Source organism: Procambarus clarkii, chromosome 56 (genome assembly GCF_040958095.1).
Source record: "Procambarus clarkii isolate CNS0578487 chromosome 56, FALCON_Pclarkii_2.0, whole genome shotgun sequence".
Lineage (NCBI taxonomy): Eukaryota > Metazoa > Arthropoda > Malacostraca > Decapoda > Cambaridae > Procambarus > Procambarus clarkii.
The window spans coordinates 25,912,467-25,931,736 of record NC_091205.1 but is presented as its reverse complement, the minus strand read 5'-3'; the positions used below and the strand labels follow the sequence as shown (position 1 = coordinate 25,931,736).

Here is a 19,270-nt window from a genome sequence, read left to right as displayed (position 1 = left end):
TACTTCTAGGTGAACAGGGGCATCAAGTAAAAGAGTCTCTGCTCACTTCTTTCTGCATCGATCGAGAATCAAACCCGAGCGCTTTGCACTACTACTCCTGAGCGCTGTCCACTCGGCTGCGAGGACCTCATATGATAGAGGGAAATAAATCGGGCGCCATTACATTAGACAACCGGTGGTTGGAATGGCGGGAGCCAAGAGCTCGATCCTGCAAGCACCAATAGGTAGACACACACACACACACACACCAGTTGATTGACAGTTGAGAGACGGGACCAAAGGGCCAGAGCTCAACCCCCGCAAACACAACTAGGTGAGTACACCAAACACACACACGCACACACACACACCAAATACACACACACACACACACACACACCACACACACACACACACACACACACACACACACACACACACACCAAACACACACACACCAAACACATACACACACACACCAAACACACACACACACACACCAAACACACACACCAAACACACACACACACACACACACACACACACACACACACACACACACACACACACCAAACACACACACACACACACCAAACACATACACACACACACCAAACACATACACACACACACCAAACAAACACACACACACACACACCAAACACACACACCAAACACACACACACACACACACACACACACACACACACACACACACACACACACACACACACACACACCAGTACTGGTGAAGCCTCGTTAACAACTGAGGGGCTAAGCTCTCCCGCCAATAACTACACTTGCTATAACGCGTCACACAATGAACAGAAGAAATATGCATCCACACTTAACTTTATTTCCTTACTCTTCCCAGACAACTCATTCCAAATTCGAAATTAAAAGAGAAAAAATGTGTATATATAAAAAATAACTAATTTCTGCAAGGCGAAAGTATTACCCGAGAGATGAAGAGGATTGGATTCTGCAGGAAACGGTTGGGCAAATGAACTTTTTACCGGGACCTCGTTGTAACCTGCAGGATTGACAAGGGTGCCAGCCCCCCCCCCCTACATGGTATAAGCTCCTCACGCGGTAGAAGTGACAGTAAAACAGAGTGCCACTTCCTCCTGGCACTAATTTCTTAACAGGATCCCGTGTCACCGCCAGACATTACTCTGTTCTGGGCTGTTTACGTTCTCGGCTTTACTCTGATTATTGGGTCTCGTAGGTAGGTGTTACTGGGTGTCGTAGGTGAGGTGTTACTGGGTGTCGTAGGTCAGGTTACTGGGTGTCGTAGGTCAGGTTACTGGGTGTCGTAGGTGACGTTACTGGGTGTCGTAGGTCAGGTTACTGGGTATCGTAAGTGACGTTACTGGGTGTCGTAGGTCAGGTTATTGGGTGTCGTATGTCAGGTTACTGGGTGTCGTAGGTCAGGTTACTGGGTGTCGTAGGTGAGGTGTTACTGGGTGTCGTATGTCAGGTTACTGGGTGTCGTAGGTCAGGTTACTGGGTGTCGTAAGTCAGGTTACTGGGTGTCGTAGGTCAGGTTACTGGGTGTCGTATGTCAGGTTACTGGGTGTCGTATGTCAGGTTACTGGGTGTCGTATGTCAGGTTACTGGGTGTCGTAGGTCAGGTTACTGGGTGTCGTAGGTCAGGTTACTGGATGTCGTAGGTCAGGTTACTGGGTGTCGTAGGTCAGGTTACTGGGTGTCGTAGGTCAGGTTACTGGGTGTCGTAGGTCAGGTTACTGGGTGTCGTAGGTCAGGTTACTGGGTGTCGTAGGTCAGGTTACTGGATGTCGTAGATGGGATGTCGTTACTGCCATTACAAATACGATAATAAACACCGAAATAAAGATGCCCAAAAGGCTCTCCTCCACTGCTCACAGAAGCTGCCACTCTCCCACAACCTTACATCTATAGGCATAAACAACTTGGTATTGTTATTTAACATGATAACATTAATGGTAACATTACTATTAACATTATTGTTATTATTAACATGACTCGTAGTTTCATGTCTTCTCTTAAATTTCGTAATTTTGTTTTTATGAAAAAAAATTATAATTTCCTCGGCAGTCTCAGCTCTTCCGCTCAACTTGACAATACGAAATGAGAGTAATCATTCTCCTTAATGCTGTGTTAAGCGCACTTCTTCATGATTCATTAAGCGCAGTTCTTCATGATTCATTAAGCGCAGTTCTTCATGATTCATTAAGCGCAGTTCTTCATGATTCATTAAGCGCAGTTCTTCATGATTCATTAAGCGCAGTTCTTCATGATTCATTAAGCGCAGTTCTTCATGATTCATTAAGCGCAGTTCTTCATGATTCATTAAGCGCAGTTCTTCATGATTCATTAAGCGCAGTTCTTCATGATTCATTAAGCGCAGTTCTTCATGATTCATTAAGCGCACTTCTTCATGATTCATTAAGTGCAGTTCTTCATGATTCATTAAGCGCACTTCTTCATGATTCATTAAGCGCAGTTCTTCATGATTCATTAAGCGCAGTTCTTCATATGTAAAGCGTAGTTCTTTATCATGTGTTAAATGCCGTTCTTCATGCTGTTTTTAAGCACATTTTTCATGTTGTGTTAAGTGGCGTTCTCTCGTTCTCTCCCTCACTTTCTCTCGTTCTCTCTCTCTCCATCTCTATTTCAGGTTTTCTCCCTCTCTCTTCCTCTCATTCTATCTCTCGTCGCCAATCTTTGACAGACAGGCCGACAGACATTTATATTTATAGATATAGATAATAACACAGAAATTAAGTCATCTGCAGAAAGCCTATTGGGCCATACGAGGCAGCTCCTATTTATCTCCACCCAAACTCATCCATGTTTATGCAGGCGATGAGTCACAATAACGTGGCTAAAGTATGTTGACCAGACCACACACTAGAAGGTGAAGGGACGACGACGTTTCGGTCCGTCCTGGACCATTCTCAAGTCAATTGTGGCTTGAGAATGGTCCAAGACGGACCGAAACGTCGTCGTCCCTTCACTTTCTAGTGTGTGGTTTGCTCAAGTTAAATACAAGATTCTAGATCTCGCCTTCTTGTAATCACTGTTAGATTAGTACCACCACTACCTTCAACACCACTGCTACCACTACTGCTACCACCACCACCCCCACCACCATTCACCCCCACCCACCTCACATTACAAGGCCTATGTATACCAACTATACACTGTCGTGTATAGTTGGTGTACATAGTCGTGTATAGTTGGTGTACATAGTCGTGTATAGTTGGTGTACATAGTCGTGTATAGTTGGTGTACATAGTCGTGTATAGTTGGTGTACATAGTCGTGTATAGTTGGTGTACATAGTCGTGTATAGTTGGTATACATAGTCGTGTATAGTTGGTGTACATATTTATGTACACCAACTATACACAACTATGTACACCAACTATACACAACTATGTACACCAACTATGTACACCAAGCAGCGTACACTACGACAGAAGCTAAAAGAAGTCAACTTCTATATCAGAGCGCCGATCAAGACTCGCGGAGCCTCATTATCATGTTTGACAAAGTTTAATTATTAAAAACAAAACACAAAAGTTCATCACTAAAGTTGTTTCTCATCTTTAAGAACTTACTTTAATATCTTTATCACTTCTTTCAACAACAAAAACGATGGAAGAAGAGGGGGGGGGGGACTTGAGTTTCCATCGTCTCATCTGCTTACACAGGCTCAGGAGTAATGGAGATACATATACCAAGAGGAAATATATTCATATACAGTATTATATAGTGTGTTTGTTAAAGTGAACTAATTGTGTTTGTTAAAGTGAACTAATTGTGTTTGTTAAAGTGAACTAATTGTGTTTGTTAAAGTGAACTAATTGTGTTTGTTAAAGTGAACTAATTGTGTTTGTTAAAGTGAACTAATTGTGTTTGTTAAAGTGAACTAATTGTGTTTGTTAAAGTGAACTAATTGTGTTTGCTACAGTGAACCAGTGTGTTGTTGCATGCAGCGAAGCGTTTATGTTTACAGATGAACAATCAGTAAAATGATCATTTGTTTTAAAAGTTAAAAAAAGGGCGAGTCACCACATGCATTGAGAGAGTTGACGAGGGAATGAATCAATGTATTTGTCGAGAGTTGACGAGGGTGGCAAATAGGAGGTAATCCCAAGCATCGGGAAAACTCCTAACGCAGATGGATTAAGAGCTTTGAGATCACAAGCTCCTGAGAGGAGTTGCGTGCGAGAGCTCCTGAGAGGAGTTGCGTGCGAGAGCTCCTGAGAGGAGTTGCGTGCGAGATGATGATACTGAAACACACACGCACACGCGCGGGCGACAGCCATAAAATATAAATATATGAAGACAGTGAAGACAACGGTCTGTGCAGGGTGCTAAAGGCTGGGGGTTAAGGCTTGGTGTGCTGGGGGTTAAGGCTTGGTGTGATGGGGGTTAGGTTAAACAGAGAAATGCTGTTCTTGTTCAGAGTTCTCTGGGCAACAACACAATGTATTAGCGTCAATGCAACAATGATTCAGTTGCGTGTCTCGTTATTGAAGAATCTGTGATGCCGCAGCGGCAGGAGACGAACCTGAGGCATTGTATCACCGGCCGGTGTGTGTGTGTATGGACGCGGCTAAGCACTGAATAACGGAGTCTGCGTGAGGCGCCTTAACGACACCCGAAAACTCTTGAAGTCTCCTTTAAAACACCCTTCAGGAAGGTCCTTCAGGCTGGCTCATCCCTCGCTGTCCACTACCCGGCACGCTCGCCCGTCCATCCCAACCCTTTCAGCCACCACCCGCCCACCTTACAGGCGGTACAGGCACCACCAGCGCGCCCATCCGCCTCTTAGAACCGCCATCGGCCCGCCCGTCTCCTTTGGGTCATCGCCTCCCACACCCCGTCTGTGTGATGTTGGCCCAGACGGACGGCGCTGGAGGCGGCTCTCTGAACTTACCATGACTTGAGATGAGTAGCTGATGTGTCCTGTCCTCGAGAGCGGGAACTGTGATCGGGTTATGGATGATTCCCTCTTTCCCCTGCACGTCGGCGTTCAATCCTCGACCGTCCAAGTGGATTGTTGGCTGAGTTGATTGGTATTTTAGGTGTTTCACAGGTTCATGACTAACTCCGAGAGACCATTACCAGCGGCCGGTGAGTTTATTCATCGTGTAGGAGGCTCCGTTTGTGTGTGTGTAGCGTGAGAGTATTGTATCAGCATGGCTGTAGCGTCTTAGTAGTGCGTAGCCAGGGGCTACAGTAGCGAGGCTGTAGTGCGTGCAATAGCGTGTGAGCATAGCGTGAGTGAGTGAAGTGTGTGAGAGGCCGGCCAGCGTGTGACGGCCGAACAATAGAGTGCTGGATACACCCCGCTAACTCCCCACAGACTCTCCTAATACTTGGACGTCACCCCTCCGCGCCACACCCAGCCACACCCACCTTAACCACACCTATCCTCCCTATACCCCCTCGCTCCTATATCACATCTCGACCACTTCTAAATGCTGATCGACATTCCTCCATTGCTATTTTCCAATCTTTTTCCCACTCGTGCGGGTGTTTTCCGTGTGTCATTTGAGACACGGTCGTGGTGAGGAGTGGCAACCCGACTCAAGAGGCGGGAAGCGAGCGTCCATTGTTATTGTAATCGAGTAACATCCAAACTCCATTTAAGTCCAATTATTGTTTGAATAAGGCGGCATTTAGCGGCGCTGTGTGTGGCGTCGGTTCCCAAATACACAAACACTTGGAAGCCATAGATCCAGCGCGCTGGGGATTGGTAGGACTTGAAGGATTTGTGGCGGGAGATGAACGAGTCGTCGACCTGCCTGCGTCTTGTGATTATAAAAGACCTTTTGCGAGGCTGCAGAAATCGAGCACCGCTCCTTTGCCAGGTAAGTCCACTACGGGCTAACCATAGCCCGTGCTACTTGCCCCGCTCCTGTGCCAGGTAAATCCACTACGGGCTAACCATAGCCCGTGCTACTTGCCCCGCTCCTGTGCCAGGCAAGTCCACTACGGGCTAACCATAGCCCGTGCTACTTGCCCCGCTCCTGTGCCAGGTAAATCCACTACGGGCTAACCATAGCCCGTGCTACTTGCCCCGCTCCTGTGTCAAGTAAGTTACGGGCTCACCATAGCCCGTGCTACTTGGAACTTGTTCCGAGTAGCTGAATCTATAACAACAACAACAACGGCTGCAAAGCTTAAGTCGAGTCTTTCACACTGAATGTCAAGCCGAGAAAATTATTTGCTCTGTACGATTTTTGGCACTTTAATTATTATGTTAATGCTTATGCTTATCCCCTCCCTCGGGTAAAACTAGTACATATATTACACACAGAAATCACAATAGCGTGATGCATCAAAATAAACAAATCCACAAGGGATTTGGCGCGTCTGGGATCCTCTCGGACGTAGGTTCGAATCCTCGTCACGGCCCTTGTGGATTTGTTCATTAGTACATATATTGTGAAATGGAGACAAAGCAACCTACTCCCTCCCACCAGCATCATACAGTCATTGTTATATCAGGTCGGTCGGGAGCCGGTCGGCCGAGCCGACAGGACGCTGGACTTGTGATCCTGTGGTCCTGGGTTCGATCCCAGGCGCCGGCGAGAGACAACGGGCAGAGTTTCTTTCACCCTATGCCCCTGTTACCTAGCAGTAAAATAGGTACCTGGGTGTTAGTCAGCTGTCACGGGCTGCTTCCTGGGGGTGGAGGCCTGGTCGAGGACCGGGCCGCGGGGACACTAATGCCCCGAAATTATCTCAAGATAACCTCAAGAAGGTCCGTCCAGCTGTAGTTTTAAGGTACAGACATCACGATGTAGAGTAGCGAGGACAAAACTCTGGCACCTCGTTCGAAGGGACAGGGCACACTGCAGGAGGCATCGATATCACCGCTTCACTGTTCCAGCCTCTCGGAGGGATTCAGCTTTTCTTGAAGGACCTCCACAATGACAGCGAAGTCCCTCGGTGCTCTGAGGAGCACATGTTGACTCTCCTGGTTGACTGCTTCTCTCTCTCTGGCGACTGGGTTGCACTAGCACTACAACGACGTCAATGAGCACTACAACGACGTCAATGAGCACTACAACGACGTCAATGAGCACTACAACGACGTCAATGAGCACTACAACGACGTCAATGAGCACTACAACGACGTCAATGAGCACTACAACGACGTCAATGAGCACTACAACGACGTCAATGAGCACTACAACGACGTCAATGAGCTCTACAACGACGTCAATGAGCACTACAACGACGTCAATGAGCACTACAACGACGTCAATGAGCACTACAACGACGTCAATGAGCAGTACAACGACGTCAATGAGCACTACAACGACGTCAATGAGCACTACAACGACGTCAATGAGCACTACAACGACGTCAATGAGCACTACAACGACGTCAATGAGCTCTACAACGACGTCAATGAGCTCTACAACGACGTCAATGAGCACTACAACGACGTCAATGAGCACTACAACGACGTCAATGAGCACTACAACGACGTCAATGAGCAGTACAACGACGTCAATGAGCACTACAACAACGTCAATGAGCACTACAACGACGTCAATGAGCTCTACAACGACGTCAATGAGCACTACAACGACGTCAATGAGCACTACAACGACGTCAATGAGCACTACAACGACGTCAATGAGCACTACAACGACGTCAATGAGCACTACAACGACGTCAATGAGCACTACAACGACGTCAATGAGCACTACAACGACGTCAATGAGCTCTACAACAACGTCAATGAGCTCTACGACGACGTCACGTGTAGACTGTTCAGGGAAGTAGTGCTAGAGCTTCTCACCTGTAACTTCCCCACCTCCCCCACCGCTAATGAGAACCCCCACTCTACCTGACAGAACACGTCCGTCTAAGAGGAACAGATGTTCCTTGGACGGAGGTACTTAAGCTCTCCTGCTCTAGACGAGGAATAGTCCTGGATGTTGACGATGGTATTTTGTACCATGTGGTATGATAACTTCATAATATGCGAGGACATCACAAGGCTGGGGTGACGTCACGGTGAACTACGACCTCTCTCTCTCTCTTTCTCTCTGTGTGTACGAGAGCTCAGAAAGTCGTGAGATGGGGCTTACCATGCTGAAGGAGTCAGCTGTCTCGGCCACTACCACTCTCCACGCTCACCACCACCACCAGTACCGGTTTGGGCCGTAAGTAACAATTTAAGTACCATAAGTAATAATGTTTTCACCATACAAGGAGCCGTTTATATACTGAGCAACATATTGAATAATAGAGCACTGCGAGCAGCAACAACAGCAGCAGTAGTAACAGCAGCAGCAGCAACAGCAGCAACAGCAGCAGCAGCAACAGCAGCAGCAGCAGCAACAGCAGCAACAGCAGCAGCAGCAGCAGCAGCAACAGTAGCAACAGCAGCAGCAGCAGCAGCAGCAGCAGCAGCAGCAACAGCAACAGCAGCAGCAGCAGCAACAGTAGCAACAGCAGCAGCAGCAGCAGCAACAGCAGCAGCAACAGCAGTAGCAGCAACAGCAGCAGAGCAGACGATAGCCATCTATTCAGCAGACCCGTCTACATGTTCCTGCTCCTTGAGACAGCAGACACAGGCGCTGGAGGACTGACTGTGGCGACGACTACGAATAAAACTGTCCTAGTCCAGGATTCAGCAGAGCCTTTACGCTACCACCTTGCGAAACCTCTACATCTTTTCCTCAATCATGGTGACTTTGTTTACCTTCAGTATACACTTTTCGAGCTTCGTAACTTCATATCCCATGATTATTATTGTTATAAAGAACCTTGAGGTGCTGCTGAGGTCATTGACGTTTTAATAAATGTAAATAAAGGAGCCATGATAAAGGAAAGATGTACAGTAAATTTGTTTGCGTAAATGCTTGATGAATACTGGCCCTGGAAGCCTGGTCTTGACGCCAGCTGCGAGTGGCAGCATCATGGAAAGCTTGTCGTGCGAGAGGAAGAGTCCTGGAAGGCAAGGCAAAGCTAGAAGGCGCTGCAGGTTGACCCAAAGACAGGTGGAATGAGCTTCAATGAAGGGATAAAGGCAAAAGAGAAGAAGCGATGGGTCACAATAACGTGGCTAAAGTAAGTAATCACAATCGACTTGAGAATGGTCCAGGACGGACCGAAACGTAGTCGTCCCTTCATCTTCTAGTGTGTGGTCTGGTCAACAAAAAAAAGAGTACTGACAGTGGATCGCATAGAAATAGCTGAAGAGGCGTGGATGATGAAGAGGCCTGGATAACTGTCCTTCGAGGGGATGTGTGAGTCAAGCTGGAAGAATCCTGGAAGATCGTAGTTGGTAAGGAATTCTATGTTTTGATATGCTGAGGGTTAGACGTCCCTGAGGACACTGAAGTCTTTTAAAAGTCTGTTGAAGGACTGGAAAACATCTTCCCCTCACCACCAAACAAAACAGAAAACCTTAATGGCACTTTGAGGGATTATTGAGCTAATAAAGAACCGAAACCCGTCCGGACTAGAGGGAAGGTATTGGAAAAGGCCCAGAGGTGGATCTGTTCGGAGGTCAAGCTGGAAGAGACGAGGAGGGTGCTGGAAAACCAGGAGGGTGCTGGAAGCTCTGGAGGGCGCTGGAAAGGGGCCCTGAAGTGCGCCGTGCTGGGGGGGAATCACTATTATAGCGCCGCCCTCACCACAAAAGACCCACAAATTGAGCAGCCACTCGCAGTCTGCCCTCCACGGCTCTTCTCCAGCTCCTCGCCCGGAACCCCAACTTTCCAGGGATAAGCGCCAGAAGCCTGGAAACGTCGACCGGGAGACCCCCGTGATTGCATCCTTTCAGCGGTGTTGTGGTGAAGTGGGTGGGTCATTGAACCGCCGCCACTCTCCGCCTCCTCCTGAAGCGTGTCGGGGCAGAAATTGTGGTAGCGGAGATTGTCGGGGCAAAAATGATGGAGGTGGAGTTTCTTGGGGCAAAACTGATTGTGTTTGAATTTGTCGGGGCAAAATATGGTGGTGTTAAAAGTTTGTTTTAGGATAAAAATTCTGGTTGTGTCGGTGGTCAAGCACAAATGGTGGTAGTGGAATTTGTCGAGGGTTAAACAAGAGGGTAGTGAAGTCTATCCGGGAAAATATGGAAAAGGGTAGTAGTAGAATTTGTTGGAGCATAACTGGTGACGATGGTTGGAAAATATTGGCATGGGTTGTAGGTTGTTTGGGACAAAGAATAATGCTGTAGGTTGTTTGGGACAAAGAATGATCTTGTAGATTGTTTGGGACAAAGAATGATCTTGTAGATTGTTTGGGACAAAACAATTTTGGTTGTGATGCTCGTCAGTGCGAAATGTTAGGAGAAAGAAACGGGAATTATGTTGGGGACAAAATCAGATTGTGACATTTGTATGCAGATGGTAATTGAGTCTTTTGGGGGATAAAATGATTAGGGAAAGTAGGATCTGTCAGAGGGTAAAATATTTAGGTAAGGTAAGGTCTGTCAGGGGGTAAAATATCTAGGTAAGGTAAGGTCTGTCAGAGGGTAAAATATTTAGGTAAGGTAAGGTCTGTCAGGGGGTAAAATATTTAGGTAAGGTAAGGTCTGTCAGGGGGTAAAATATTTAGGTAAGGTAAGGTCTGTCAGGGGGTAAAATATTTAGGTAAGGTAAGGTCTGTCAGGGGGTAAAATATTTAGGTAAGGTAAGGTCTGTCAGGGGGTAAAATATTTAGGTAAGGTAAGGTCTGTCAGGGGGTAAAATATTTAGGTAAGGTAAGGTCTGTCAGGGGGTAAAATATTTAGGTAAGGTAAGGTCTGTCAGGGGGTAAAATAACTAGGGAAGGCAAGATAAGCTAATTATCCGGAGAAAGCACTAAGCCATTACGACTATATAGCACTTACGAGAGATACGAATATAAGGATTTAGGATAAAATGGTTTGGGGGGTATTGCATTAAATATAAGACCATATAAATTCATGTTATGGCTACTGTAAATCATTAGGATCGTATAAAGTCTTATAGATATTGTAAGATCGTAAACTGTCAAAGATATTTGTGCCTGTGAAATATATATATACGGTCCTCTGCTCCTGTTCTCATAAATTTGAATTCGTTTAAGATTGAGGTCCGGTTATCATTTTGCGGACCATCTCTGCAGTGTGTGTTTGTTAATATATTACCGTCCTGCTCTGCTATGATTCTTCTCCGTAATTTGCATCAACAAACATTGATATACTGGAGCAATTTCTTCTGTTACTTTGTTAACGTATATTAGGAATAGGACGAACTCTTATTGTTGGCCCTTGCGGTACTCCACTCGATAACTTGCTCTACTATGACGTCTTCCCTGCCTCCTACCTGAGAAAGATGCTCTCTCACCAGACTTAAAATTGAGCCTCAATACACCAGACTGTTCCTCTACCTTGAGTAGACGTCTCTTGTGTTACAAGTTTGTTGCGATGCTTGTCTGTACGTCTGTGAGGTCCTTTGACTTCTTAAATATATGGCTATGCATATAAGTCATTCTTCCAGACTCCCTTCCATTCTGAAGGTACTCTTCTTTCTAATGGGGATTTGGAAGGGATAGCAAGGGGGGTCCACACAGTACTATTACTGTCTTTTTTTAGCCTTTAGGTTGAGATAATTTGTTCATTACATCCAGTTTCTTTTAATCCTTTTTCATATTTCTTCTGCCACTTCCATATTGAGCAGTCTATCTTCAAGGAGCTTCTGTTTTTATTAGATCTTTTAATATATTTTATTAATTAAAATTAATTAAATTAAATCTCTTTCTTTCTTTTAATAGATTATTTTTTCTTCTAAGATCTAGGGAGCAGGTTTGGTTCCATTTTGAAAAATTGATGGAGATATTAATTGGGTTTTTCTTATTCTTTATTTTCCGTGTGTCCTCCATGTCTTAATGTTGAACTGATTACTTGGGCATTCACAGATAGTTACCTTATGATCTTCTATGTGGTGGTTTAGGCATGACCTGTGTGTGTGTGTGTGTGTGCATGTGTGTGTGTGTGTGCATGTGTGTGTGTGTGCGTGAGTGCGTGTGCGTATGTGCGTGTGACCGCTGCCGTGAGCCTCACCTGAGCAGCTGTGTCAACATGTAACCTAAACTCCGAGGTGAGGACCTTCCCCCCCCCCCCACCTCCACTCCCACACCATTCCTCCCCCCCCCCCAAGGTCAGCCTCCTCCTCTACGCCCCATCACCTCCCTCCCCCCCCCTCAACCCACACACCTCCACCCCCCCCCTCGTTGTGCCTTCTGCTCTGTACACACTCTTGTTGTCCTTATCACACCTCCACTCTCCTCTTCCTCACACCTCCACCCTCCTCTCCCCCCCCCACCTCAGTGTGTTGCAATACACCTAACTAGGCCAGTAAGGCCTCGCTGGTTAGACCCGAGGGCCGGGGCAGACGGTCGTCACAACGTCAGGGGGAACAATTGGCTGTAATTCGAGGGTCGCGACAATTACGACGTCGGGAAGCAGTCAGTTTATCCCTGGAGGAGAAGCCAGATATATATATATATATATATAATATACATATATATATATATATATATATATATATATATATATATATATATATATATATATATATATATATTGTGTGTGTGTGTACGTGCAGTATGTACACAATATGGGATACCCGGCGGTGCCCGGGTACACCTAGTCTGTTTTTGTCTCAGTGTATTTCACTCTGTCTGCCTATCTGTCTTTCTGCCTGTCTCTTTCTGCCTGTCTCTTTCTGCCTGTCTCTTTCTGCCTGTCATTCTCTGTCCCTGCTTGTCTTGATGGCACCCACTTCAAGATTGCCTTCCGTGGCTGCTAACACAGCTGCCTCTGGGTGTATGGTCAAGTTATCTTGAGGTTATCTTGAGATGATTTCGGGGCTTAGTGTCCCCGCGGTCCGGTCCTCGACCAGGCCTCCTTTTTTGTTACACATCGCCAGGAAGTAGCAGCCCGTAGCAGCTGTCTAGCCCCCAGGTACCTGTTTGCTGCTAGGTAATAGGGGCATCAGGGTGAAAGAAACTCTGCCCCCCCCCCCCATTTGTTTCCGTCTCCACCAGGGGATCGAACCTGGGACTTCAGGACTACGAATCTGAAGCGCTGTCCACCCCAGCTATCAGGCTCCATCTCAGGCCAGTGTTAGTATATACATTCATGGGAATTTGTATATTATTAACTGTATTTGGTATGCGTTTTTTCGTGCTTCGAGACCTGATTTCCGTGTTTCGAGACCTGATTTCCGTGTTTCGAGACCTGATTTCCGTGTTTCGAGACCTGATTTCCGTGTTTCGAGACCTGATTTCCGTGTTTCGAGACCTGATTACCGTGTTTCGAGACCTGATTACCGTGTTTCGAGACCTGATTACCGTGTTTCGAGACCTGATTTCCGTGCTTCGAGACCTGATTTCCGTGTTTCGAGACCTGATTTCCGTGCTTCGAGACCTGGTTACCGCGCTTCGAGACCTGATTATCGTGCTTCGAGACCTGATTATCGTGCTTCGAGACCTGATTTCCGTGCTTCGAGACCTGGTTACCGTGCTTCGAGACCTGATTTCCGTGCTTCGAGACCTGGTTACCGTGCTTCGAGACTAGATTTCTCGCGCCATAATATCCGGTTCCTATAACTCGAAATTCGCTTAGCATCCCCGGATATCCGATTCCCGTACTTGGAGATCAAATTTCCCCACCTCGAGTTCCGGTTCTCTTGCGTCCATAACCAGGACTGAGAAAAATCTTACAGGGAAGTGAAATCCGCAAGAAAACATTATTCAGAAGGTATTTGTGTTGGGTTGCAAGAGTGACAAATCCTGTTTGAGTCAGGCGAGATATCGATGCAAGGACTTTACATTCCATTACCGGTATTTGCGATAGCAGAGAGATGTAGGGCCCCGGTCGGTGAGCATCTTTTTGCCGATAGCGATTCTCACTCCTGGAGCTGCCTGAGGAATCCGTCGTTTAGCAGCGTTGTCAACCACCATCCTTCTTTTCTTTCAGAGGCCACTATCAGTCATTCCGTCCTTTGCCATGGCGTACATCTGGGACTAAAAGCTCTCTTTCTCCCCGGCAGCTCTCCCCTGCCGTGTAACTTTATGCCAACACCGGGGTGAGGATAATTGATCGGCTAAACAGCGCGTGTATTCAAATTAGTAATGATGTGCGTGTGTTTGAGGAGCGGCTCAAGTGCAGACACAACCGCCACCGCCGCCAGATTTCCCGCCTTTTCACGCCCTCTCCTGTTTGGTGGGCTTCGGGGACTTCCGTTTTGTTTCGTTCAAGCGGCGGAACTCTTAATTCGCCTTTTTCGCTTTTTATCTTCGTGTATAACGCTAAAATTTGTTGTATTTGGCGATTATACTTGTCTTCAGTCGAGGTCGGAATCCATTGTTTTATTAGGTGAGAGATAAGTGTCCCTGTGTGAGGTAGAGAGGAAGGAGAGAAGAGGTGTGAAGAGTGGTCAAAAGTTAGCGTAACTCAGAGGACAGACGGCGGCCAGAGCGTCGGGCCATCCCATTGGTTCTTCTGCTTTTCCCGCCTAAACTCGCGCAGCCTGTCAAGTTTCCCACCCGAGTGGTTTCGCCTTCGCTTGAAAGAACGTAACCGCCCGTCCCACAGGTTCGCCGATGTCGCTCTTCTGTCCAGGCCAGCGGAGGGGCGCATTTTGCGCCCCCGGAGCGCCAGAGGATGTAGCCTTCAGCGGCAAGAGAGTATCAGTTTACATTCGTCTGTTAGATGCGGAAAGCAATTATCGTGTTGTTTTTGGAAGACACACAGGCAACAATTGTTTCTTTGGGAAGGGATTGTCAACAGTCACAAGTTTTAGAGAAAGATGGAGCCTTTCCTCCCCCTCCCATCCCCCTTCCGGGCCCCCTGTCCCTCCCTGCTTTAGATTCTGCAGCAAGTTTGCACTAGGGAATTTTGGGAGGCGTTCACACTTTGGTCTTTGACTGGTGGTGGTAATTAACACGTCGCTTTGTCTGTCGCGGATGACGGCCGGGTAATTGTAATCATGACGGCTCTCTTGTTGCCGTCGTGGCTCTTATTAATGTTACGCCTCGCCATTTTTACCGCTGGTAAATTTGTAGAGAATGTTTTCCCGTATTACTTGGAGTAGTTTGGGAGGAACCTGAGAACGCAGCCGGAATGAGGAATAAAGACTCATTTAAATCTCAAGATGAATGAACTTTAGCGAGTAGGCAATGAGTTTTTGTGTTTATAATTGTCCTTTGCGTAGACTTGCCTTGATGTATTCACCTGGCTGGTCTTGTTGGGTCGAGCACTAGTTCCCAAGCCCCCGCCTGCGCCTGATGCTTTCATTCCTCGTGTGCTCACTTGTACTCACTTATAATATGCCTACAGAGCTAGCTTCAGCTCCAGAGTCCCGCCTTTGAGTCGCCGGACACCTATTGCACTATTGCAAGGCCTCACGACGCTCTTAATCACCACCATATCTACTCTCGAAACCATGTATGGACTTAACCTATTACCTCTAATTTCACCTCATTAAACTTGCTCACTACTCTTGCACTAATTAAGTGCTTTCTTGCCTCCCTGCGACTCACCTGAGTGTTTAGCCGTCACCTGTCTTCTCTCGTCTGCCTCTGCATCTTAAACATCTCAGTTCTATCCACTTGAGTAGAAAGCCCACTACGGGCTCACCATAGCCCGTGCTACTTGGAACCTTTGTTCCCAGTCGCTGAATCTTAAACAACAACAACATATCCACTTTGATTTATAGTATATTCTATCGTAATATATAATGCTTCCAGATTCAAGTATGTACAGGTAGAGTTAGATACAGGAACACCGAAATAAAGGTACAATTAACTACTAACTACGGTTAAATACAGAGTTAATTAGATACACATATACTGTGTCATTAGCGGATACAGATGTAAATAACCAGTTAGAGGCTCTGTGAGGCGGTTAATGACGCAGTTTGAGATGTGTGAATAGACTCATGGCTAGTGGGACAGTACTCTCTACAACACGGGGTGACCCTGGGCGGTGAGGGTTCGAATCCTGATCGGGTCAATAGTTCTATTGTATATATATAATAAAAAATTTAGTAACTCGCTTCACAATATTGTCATTTGCTTAGCTAAACGAACTATGGGGTTCAGTCCCTGAGCCCATTATATGTCTCTCAAACCCTTTCCACCACCGCCCATGGAATGGGTATGGGGTGCATAATAGATGACTAACCACTAGGAGGGACAAGTCTTTTCTTATATGGATAATAAGATATATGTGAACTGTTCTATACCTTCTCCTTTGTTGTATATCACTTGCACCTGCCCTCACGTGTGTGTGTGTGTGTGTGTGTGTGTGTGTGTGTGTGTGTGTGTGTGTGTGTGTGTGTGTGTGTGTGTGTGTGTGTGTGTGTGTGTGTACACACCCACACAGGAAGAAAGAGGAGTGTAAGAACACACATGAACACACACACACTCCCGCCTCTCAACCGTGTGCGGGACGAGAAAGCTAAACGAATAGACACACCAAAAATAAGACTTCTAAAAAATTGAGAGTATTGGAACACAAAGGAATTGGTGACTTTGTGTGAGCGGGAAAGCGTGTGCGCGCGCGCTTGTGTAAGAGAATATCAGACAGTAGACATACAGAGATATAACAACTACCTCCCACACAAAAAATAAGACAAAAATTGAATTCTAGAGAAGGCCAACTAGCCAATGTAAGGCTCATTATTAGTATTTGTAAATCTACCCATAATGTTTATCTCAGTGCAGACGAGGAGTCACAATATCGTGGCTGAAATATGTTGACCAAACCACACAGTAGAAAGTGAAGGGACGACGACGTTTCAGTCCGTCCTGGACGTTTCGATCCACAATCACAATCTCCAGTCGATTGTGATTGAACACCATTGAACATCTCAATGATGTTCCTTGTGAGCGTACTCCACTCAACTCCCTCTCCATGTCCCAACCCATGTTATACCCGAGACCAAATATAGCGGCTGTACGATGGTACTAAACTAGCATACATGAACTCGTATGTCTTCTAAGTTGTCTATTTCCACCCCCTTTCTAAGAGACCTTAAGGATCAAGGAACCTGCAAAAGGTCTATTGACCAATACGAGGCAGCTCCTATTGGCCCATGCGAGGCCAGTCAGTCTCTCACGCTATGAAAATTCTATATGAAGCACTGAAAAACAATTAAAGACTCCACGGAAAGCAAATTCCCGATTTCAAACTTCATGAAAATCTCACGGGCCGCTATGGGGGCCGATATTTCTGAAAGGGTGGCATTGGGGCCGACCTCGATTGACCTGTGACACTCTCATACTTCCCACCGCCCTTTGGAGGAGACTAGACTCAAACATCCGGCCTACTTTGGACAAACAGTAGCATAGTTAATATGTCATTCAATTACATCATCGGAGATTCGAACTCGGGCCTCAAAAGTATCGAAACTGTTGTCCTACCAACCAAGCCAGTGATGCTCACAATAAGGAAGTATCTTAGTATCTAACTGGCGTCCAACTGAGACTCTAAACCTGTCCCATTGGAGCACCACTGATTTATCTGCCGGTATAATCCATCCTTTTTAATCCATATCCCACAAGATACCTGCATCAGCTGGGCAATGTTTACGTGCATCAGCTGGGCAATGTTTACGTGCATCAGCTGGGCAATGTTTACGTGCATCAGCTGGGCAATGTTTACGTGCATCAGCTGATCCCAACCCAACAGCACGAGGCGAGACTCGCCGTAGAAAACGTTTCGCGGGAAGATTACAATTTAAAGATCGATTTCAGAGGCAAGTAGTCGCCTTTAAGGTCACACTGGCCTTATAACCTGATTGAACATGGCGAGGATAATATCTGATTTAGTCTAGTTTTTCGCGCCGTGAGATCGGCGCGAAAAACTTTCTTGTCTCCTGCGCATATCTTGTCCTCTAATCCTTCTCATCAGCTCTGCATTGTCCGCAGACAGATATATAGACTGTTCTGCTTCCGATTCAGTTGTTGACAAGAACGGAATAGGTCTCGGTAATTACCGTCTCGACACACACCACTCCGGATTCTCCTCCGTAACTGGTACTCTCTGTTTCCTACCCGGCAGGTACCCCTCTCGTGTATCCAAGCACTATTCGCGGCCTTGGTCTCAAGTTAGTATAAGAGTTGGTCATGTAAGACGGCATTAGACACTTCGTGGAAGGCAAATAATAGTCAATTTGCCTTTCTCTCTCTCTCATGTTTCTTGTCATTGGACTGATAGATTCGTGAAGTGGGCGTCGGGATGTACTCATCAGCTACGTGGGCGGGGTGGGTGGGCGTCGGCTAGGTGGGTGAGGTGGGTGGAGGAGTGACAGCAAGTCGTGGGCGTGGGGCAGGTAGTGAGGTGCAGTAAAGTGTGTACCCAAGCCCTCACCCGGTGCTGTGTTGGGGCTCCGCTTGTCGACAATTTGCAAACAGAGAGACGTGACAAAAAGCCTACCTACGCCCACCCTTTACCTCCCTACATCCATCCCTACCCTCCTTCCCCATCTTGTCTCCAGTCCACTCAGAGCTTCCTCTTGCCTCCTTACCTTAGTCTCCCCCCCCCTTTCCCCATCAACTTAAACCAACAGACTCGCTTATCCTGTGGCTTCTCCCGCTCAAAGGAGTGAAGATAATGCCACCCAACGGAGACTAATACAATTATTCCTGTTGCTGAACCGTTGTTTGCTGCGATACACCCTAAATGTATCTCCACACCTGCAGCTCCCAAATACACGTATTGGACTCTTCAGAAACATCTCTACACCCATTAGAAATAAACCTGTGTTATCTACACTATATCTATGACTGCTATCTTCAGCGTCGAGTGCACTCACTCTCGCCTTAATTAGAGGAGACGTAGAGGTGAGATCAGTGAGCATAGCACGAGTGCCAGTTAACATTTGTTCTAGTGGACTGCATAGCAAAAGCGGCACCCTAGTTCAGACCAATTAGGCACGCCGCTATGCCTCCTCTGAGCGATGTGTGTCCTTTATGCTTGCAGCCTTGCATGCTCTACTTCCTCACAGTAATAGACCGACTCTCTCTCTCTCTCTGTCTCTCTCTGTCTCTGTCTCTCTCTCTCTCTCTCTCTCTCTCTCTCTCTCTCTCTCTCTCTCTCTCTCTCTCTCTCTCTCTCTCTCTCTCTCTCTCTCTCTCTCTCTCTCTCTCTGTCTCTCTGTCTCTCTCTCTGTCTCTCTCTCTCTGTCTCTCTCTCTCTCTGTCTCTCTCTCTCTCTGTCTCTCTCTCTCTGTCTCTCTCTCTGTCTCTCTCTCTCTGTCTCTCTCTCTGTCTCTCTCTCTGTCTGTCTC

General features: G+C 46.7%; 2 protein-coding genes across 2 annotated transcripts; one reads left to right on the top strand and one right to left on the bottom strand.

The window, feature by feature from the left end:
* Positions 1-2,110: 2,110 nt before the first annotated feature.
* LOC138353221 (trichohyalin-like) lies at positions 2,111-2,482 on the bottom strand. The gene has a single exon (XM_069306105.1). The coding sequence runs from the start codon at positions 2,480-2,482 to the stop codon at positions 2,111-2,113; it is 372 nt and encodes a 123-aa protein (XP_069162206.1).
* A 3,279-nt stretch (positions 2,483-5,761) lies between these two features.
* LOC138353220 (putative uncharacterized protein DDB_G0282499) lies at positions 5,762-7,846 on the top strand. The gene is made up of 2 exons (XM_069306104.1): positions 5,762-5,848; positions 7,004-7,846. Exons 1-2 carry the CDS (start codon positions 5,762-5,764, stop codon positions 7,844-7,846), a joined length of 930 nt encoding a protein of 309 aa, XP_069162205.1.
* The last annotated feature ends 11,424 nt before the right edge of the window (positions 7,847-19,270 follow it).